The 6,907-nt window shown below is 64.2% G+C and overlaps 1 protein-coding gene across 1 annotated transcript; it reads left to right on the forward strand.

Moving 5' to 3' along the window:
• The first annotated feature begins 2,961 nt into the window (after positions 1-2,961).
• ASCL2 (achaete-scute family bHLH transcription factor 2) lies at positions 2,962-5,542 on the forward strand. Its single transcript, XM_077862863.1, has one exon. It carries the CDS (start codon positions 3,740-3,742, stop codon positions 4,322-4,324), a length of 585 nt encoding a protein of 194 aa, XP_077718989.1. The 5' UTR covers positions 2,962-3,739; the 3' UTR covers positions 4,325-5,542.
• The last annotated feature ends 1,365 nt before the right edge of the window (positions 5,543-6,907 follow it).

Here is a 6,907-nt window from a genome sequence, read left to right on the forward strand (position 1 = left end):
CTGGGCTACTGTGACCCCTCAGGGTCGGTGGCAGAGCTGGCCCTGGACACTGAGAGATCTTCTTTCCCTGGGCTGTGTCCCGCTCTCACCATCAGCCAGCTCCTGGTCCTCTTGGCTGGATGTGAACACCCCTAGGCTGAGCAGCACCATGAGCCAGATGAGGGTGGTGTCCCGGGAACACAGCATATTTCCCTCTGGACCTAGAACCCCAGGCATGCTGAGTGACAGGCTGTGTGAAGCACAGGCTGCAGAGGGGGCAGGAGGCCAGCGGCGGGGTGGGGGCAAGGTGCAAAGGAGCTTGGATTCATCCCGAGGGCCAAGGCATGACCCAACTCACCCTCGTGAAGCCACTCCTGCTCTGAGGCCATGGACAGACCAGGGTCAAAGCCAGAACCCAGGAGACCAGGGGTGGAGACGGAGGCAGCATCGGAGGGCAGAGGGGGATGTGGCTGGAGACGTGGTGAGGCTGGTGGACAGCAGAGGGTGAAGGAGAAAGTGATGGCTCATACATGCAGGGAGGGGACCAGAGGAGCGATGGCTTCGGGAAAGATAGCTCAGCCAGTGAGGAGTTGATTTTGAGGAGCTCGTGGGATGACCATGGAGTGGCTCAGGTATCAGTACCCACCTCTGCCCTAGGCCTCAGGGATGGAGACTCAGGAGCGGTGCCAGGGTGAGGGCAGAGCCCTGACAAGGCGCATGCTTCTGTTTTTCAATTTTTCTAACAGCTTTATTGTGATACAATCCTCATACCACACAGCTCATCCACTTAGTGTGGATTTGGGGTGCCTGGGTGGTGCAGGTGGTTAAACATCCAACTCTGGGTTTCTGCTCAGGTCGTGATCTCAGAGTCTTGCGATCAAGCCCCCTGTGGTAGGCTCTGTCTGCTTGGGATCCTCCCCCCATCTAAAAACAAACAAACAAACAAACAAATAAATAAATAAATAAATTTAAAATAAATAAAAAAGGGGCAGCCCGGATGGCTCAGCAGTTTAGCGCTGCCTTCAGCCCAGGTCCTGATCCTGGAGACCTGGGATCCTGTCAGGCTCCCTGCATGGGGCCTGCTTCTCCCTCTGCCTGTGTCTCTGCCTCTCTCTCTCTCTGTGTCTCTGATGAATAAATAAATAAAATATTTAAAAATAAATAAATAGATAAAGTGTACAATGCAGTAGGTTTTTAGCACATTCTCAGAATTGTGCAACCATCACTACAATTTTAAAACATTTGCACCATCTCACACAGAAACTCCACACCCTTTAGGGTTGTGCTCTGGCAACTGGAGCCCAGCTTTGTGAAGTGCAGGAGGACAGTCACGGGGAAAGCCAGACCCAGCCACCCAGCCACCCAGCTGTCCCCGAAGCTGACCGCCAGGTTGGATGCAGTAGCCAGCAGGCCAAAACAGCAGAGGCACTGCCACAGAATCTGGAGATATGCCAAACCACTGGTCCAGCCACTAGAACCTGGGTAGTCTGTTGTGTGGAAACAGGGATCTGGGGGGTCTCTGGGCCCCAGAGGCTGAGCACAAGTCCAGGCAAGGGCTGCCAAGAGCCTGTTTGGAGGATTCTGGGGTTTCCCCTGTTAGCTTTGACATGGCATCCATCTCTGAGTGGGGGTTGCCAACTGACCACCAGGGAAGGGCAGGGGGGGCTCTGATCAGAGAGAGGATGAGCCAAGGCTCCTCTCCTAGACAAAGAAAAAGGTTGAGCCGCTCTGAGACAGAGTCAGGACCCTGATCTCTACCTGGATGGCTCCACTGGCCAGAGGCGTGACTGTGTGGACATAACCTATGTCCTGAGATAGCTTCCTCCTGAGACCATGGGGCCCCACCCCCACCTGGCTGCAGGCAGGTGCTAGCCCCAGGTCACACCCTAAAGCAGGAAGGCCAAGCAGATTTGCCAGGAAGATTCTGCAGAGTAACTGAAGCCAGTGGACACCAGGAGGCCTGGGGGGTGGGGAGCTTCCTGGGGAGGAATCCAGGACCTCTCCCCAGCCAGAATGGGATGTGGCTCCAAGCAGAACTCCTTCCCTAGCAGACCTGGCCCAGGAGGATCTGGTCACTTCTGGCAAAACCCAGGGGGACCATGGGCTCCTGAGGGCCCAGCAACTTGGCAGGCACTCCCCCACTGCTGGTAGGAACGACTCTGCCACGGAGGGTGCATTCTGCACACTCCTGCAGTCCCTGCCCCCTCACACCCCTAGCTTCTCCCCATCTGTCACGAAGAAACTCTTTTGTCCCTCCTCCCTGGGGAGACCAGGCCTTGCTCTGGCGGAGGCAGCTTTCCTGAAACCTTCCCCCATGGGCCCCATCTCAGCGGGTCAGTGGGAGACGGCGGTCCCAAACAGGGTGGCCAGCGTAGGCCAAAGCGGTGGCACCAAGGAAAAGGAGCCAGGGCCACCGGAGCGGGTGGGGACCAAAGGTGAGAGAGCCGGAGCGCATGGGAGCCCCGGAAGGCGGAACGTGCGGGAAGGCTGGGGAATTCAGGGAATGAATCTGCTGCGGGGCAGGGGCCAGGGCCACAGCGGCCGGTGCAAACCTCCAGGCCGTCGGCTTCCAGGCTCCCCAAGGCGCCTGGAAACCACAGACAGAGGGTGTGCGTGCAGAGACGGCGGGAGGCGCCCCAGGAGCCTGAACTCCCCACCCCAGCGCGCCACTCCTCAATGCCGCCCTGCCCTGAGGCCGCATCGCCCTCTCCCATCCCCCGGCAGAGGAACACGCAGGTGGGCGGTCGGGCGCGAAGCAGGTGTGCGTGCAGGGAGCGCGCCCACCCGGGTGGCGCCGGGAGCCGCGGGTCAGCACCCAGCTTTGTCAGCGCAGCCCTGGGAGCCACGCGCCGGGCGTACGCGCTTCCTCCTGGGGGCCGGGCGTGAGGCCGCGCCCTCCCCGATTGGCGGGCGGACCGCCCGCGATTGGCTGAGACCCCGGCCCCCGCCCCCTGGAACGCGGCGGGGGGGCGCGGGGACGGAAGGCGCGGCGCGTGCTGCCCCCGGGGGTCTCGCGCGCAGCCGGGATGGCTGGGCCCTCACCGGGCCACGCCCTCCTTCCCACGGCGCGCGCTGGGCGTGCGGATGATCAACGACTCCTGGGATAGCGGGCTGCGCACGGGGTGGGGCGGGGGCACCGGGCAGTTGCCCTTGGGACCTGTGGACTCGGCTCTGGCGGCGGAGACCTGCTGGCAGCGCCCGGAGGACGGGCGGGGGGAGCGCGCCCGGGACCTGCACACTGCGTCCTGGGGGGCGCACGAAGCACCTGTTGGGAGCTGGGGGCCCACCGGGGACCTGCGGACTCCGCCCGAGGGGATGGGGTGGGGGACGCGCTCACGCCTCGGCATTTGCAGGTTGTGCGCGCAAGGGGGAGGGCGAAGCGTGGCGGGAGGGCGAGGCGAGGGAAGGAGGGCGTGAGAAAAGAGGCGGCGGCGGCGCGGAGGAGGGTTATCTATACATTTAAAACCAAGCCGCCTGCGCCGCGCTGGGAAGACCTGGGGAGCGTCCGGCCGCACGCGCGGGACACGAGCGCCCCACGCTCCCAGGTGCGCAGGGCCTGCCAACTCTTGGCCTCCTGCGCCTCGCTGCCTCTGGGCCCCAGACGGCTCCAGACGCGTACCCTGAGGAGTCGCTCCGCGGCACGGTGCCAGGGGCTCCCCTGGGGTTCCGTCGTCCTCCCACCGAGCCCCGTTCCTCTGTCCACCCCTCCTGCTGCTCGCGGGGGCTCGGAGGAGTCGCGGGGCGAGTGGATGCGGGAGCGATGGACAGCGGCGCGCTGCCCCGGCCCGCGCCCCCCGCGCCTGGCGTCTCGGGCTGCTGCGCCGCTCGGCGGAGACCCACGTCCCCAGAGCTGCTGCGCTGCAGCCGGCGGCGACGGCCGGGCGCGCCGGAGACTGGGGGTGGCGCGGCGGCTGTGGCGCGGCGCAACGAGCGCGAGCGCAACCGCGTGAAGCTGGTGAACTTGGGGTTCCAGGCGCTGCGGCAGCACGTGCCGCACGGCGGCGCCAGCAAGAAGCTGAGTAAGGTGGAGACGCTGCGCTCGGCGGTGGAGTACATCCGCGCGCTGCAACGCCTGCTGGCCGAGCACGATGCGGTGCGCGCCGCGCTGGCCGAGGGGCTCCTGGCGCCAGCCGCGCGCACCCCCGCGCCCTGCGGGCCTCCCGGGACCCCCGCCGCCGCCGCCGCCTCGCCTTCCTGTGCCTCGTCGTCCCCCGGCCGCGGGGGCAGCTCGGAGCCCGGCTCACCGCGCTCCGCCTACTCGTCGGACGACAGCGGCTGCGAGGGCGCGCTGAGCCCGGTGGAGCGCGAGTTGCTCGACTTCTCCAGCTGGTTAGGGGGCTACTGAGCGCCGCGCCCCCGAGGTAACCTCCGGCGGCGGGGGGCGGGGGTCGGAGCGGGCAGCCGGGCGGGGTGCAGTGGACAGCGTCTCGGCTCGCGCCCCGAGAGCAGCCAAGCGCCACGCCAGGCCCGGGTGACGGCTTCAATTTCGCTCACTCTTCATTTTCCCCAAACTTTTTCAAGCCTGTGCAAGACCGGCGTTTGTTTGTCTGGGATTGCAAAACTTCCTCTCGCTGCTGCGCCGAAGGGGGAGCGGGGAGGGGGAGCCCTCGGGCGGGTGAGGCCCCGAGTGCACGCGGATCCCGGGGCAGAGCTGGGCGCTGGGAGGCGGGGTGACTTTGCATTGCAAATCGCGCGCCGGGGCCCGGTGGCAGGAATGAGTCGGCGGGTGCGGAGCCCTGACTCACCGCCGCTCCGAGCGCCCGCCCCGCCCCGCCCCCGCCCCGGCCGGGGCCGCAGACCGAATCCGAGGCACCCACGGACTCTGGCGCTCCAAAACCAACCAAGCAAACGAAACTGCAGACTTCGCTCGTGGGCGGTGGGGCCGGGCCGGATCCCGCGTTGCTGCGCGGCCCGCTGGCCCTCCCCGCCCGGCAGCCGCAGCCGTGGACCCGCAGCGGGCGGGAGCGCTCAGGCCCTGGGAGCGAGGTGGGTGGTCCGCGCCTCGGCCCCTCGGCCCCGCGGGCGAAGCCGCCGCCACCCACCGAGTCAGCGGGGACCCCGCCAACGGTCCCGTGCCGGCCGGCCTGACCGGGTGCCAGCGTGGAGCCGGTCCTGGCCTGACCTCCGGCGGCTGGCAGCTTCCTCAGACCGCGACCATCCGGCCCCATCCTGCCCCCGGAGGGTCTCCACTGCCATGGGGCTGTACGCCAACACGGACAGGTGTGAACGGGAGAGGATTTTATAAGGACACAGAACATCTGTTTTGTGCATTTATTAGTTTGAACTGCCCAGGAACACCGGCCATGTGAAGACTTCTGTTTGTACATAAAGCCCCCAGACTTTGACCACAATAAAGATTGTCTACTCCCGCCCCACCCCACTACTGGAACTTTCCAACCTGGCTAAGGGCTGGACCCCTACTGCCCCCAGGGCCAGTGTCCCTGGTAGGCGTCCCCTTGAAGCAGCCAGGTGGATGCTGGGCAGTGCCTCTGGACGACGACCCACCTTTTTGGAGAACCTGTTTTAGGGGAGGTGAACTTCACAAATAAAGCAGTGCTGTGTATCTGGTGTTGGGGATGCCCTCTCCCTGGACTCCACCCCCTCCTCTGTAGGGTGGGACCAGAGGTGTGAGGTCTGGGAGTCCAGCCTGGTCACCTATACACCAAAGCCATTCATAGGCACCACGTAGGTCAGGGAGCTTCCAGCAGGTGGCAGGAAACTGCTGGGTGGTCCAGGCCAGGCTATGTCACAGCTAGGAAGCTGAGGTCTGGGGGCGGGGGGGTGGGGGGCTGCTGCCTGGCATGAACATGAGGGTCTGGGGACCAGGGAGGTCTGACCTATGAGCACCAGTCCACTGGATCTCAGGGCTGGGGGCTTGGGGTCCAGGCTGCCTTGTTCAGAGCCCCACTACTCATCACCAGCTGGATGACCTGAACACAAATGCGAGTGACAGCAGAGCTGCCCTACAAGGTCATGGGGGGATTTGAGAGGTGTCCTCTGGTCTGGCACCCTAGGCTAGGCTCCAGGCCCCTGTGCCTGAGGCCTTCGCTCACCCCTGTTTATGTGGGAGCTGCCCTTGAGAGGAACAAGGAACCCACCCCCTACCCAGGCTCCCGCAGCCCAGAGAGCCTTCGGAGATTACTCAGCCCTACCTTTGACCTGGGCCTCGACTGCTTTGAAGTCTGGCTGGGCCTAAGCTCTCTTTTATTGCAGGGGTGGGGCGGGGCTGGTGGGGATCCCCCAGGCTGCTTCAGGGTGCTGAAGGCACCCCTTCCTTTGCTAGGGAGTGGTCAGGTCAGAGCCGTTGGAACCCTGGGAGGTGGAGCTGCCAGTTGGCGGAGAGCAGGTGGCTCCGAGTAACCACGGTGACAGGGTCACTGGGTCTGATGAGGCTCAGGCTGGACCAGGGTCAGCGGAGCAGCTATGGTTCGAGGCTGTAGGGCTGAGTGACCAGGCCTCATCCCAGGGACAGAAGGGGGCACCCTTCTCCTAGGGACCTACTGCCTGGTCAGTGACCTCGCTGAGTCACAGGTCCAGTACCAGGGAGACACCTGGACACGGTGGTGGGCAGGGAGGGACCATCATGCATGGGTTTGGGGAGGAAAGCCTGGGAGAATGTGCCCACAGGAAAGCCCCCCACCCATGCCTAACCATAGGCCTGGGTGAGTGTGCCGTTAGGAAACTCTGCAAACCACATGTGTTACCACTTTTGTTTTGCTGTTATTCTGGAAAATTCTAGACATATGCAAACATTCTAAAACCTTTATTGTTGTTAGCAGGAACTGTCAGGAGCTTCTGTCAGGGGACACAAGCAGTGTGGGGGAGTGTGTCATCAGGCTGGCCAGTGATGGACACGCGGGGCCCTGGAGGAGGCTCTGAGAAGCCCTGTCATCAGCGTCTACAAGGAGCGCAGGCCGCTTCCACCCCG

The sequence above is a fragment of the Canis aureus genome, chromosome 21 (genome assembly GCF_053574225.1).
Source record: "Canis aureus isolate CA01 chromosome 21, VMU_Caureus_v.1.0, whole genome shotgun sequence".
NCBI classification, from domain to species: domain Eukaryota; kingdom Metazoa; phylum Chordata; class Mammalia; order Carnivora; family Canidae; genus Canis; species Canis aureus.

Coding starts and splice junctions, on each gene's coding strand:
- ASCL2 (XM_077862863.1), top strand. CDS start 3,740: ATGGACAGCGGCGCGCTGCCCCGGCCCGCGCCCCCCGCGCCTGGCGTC.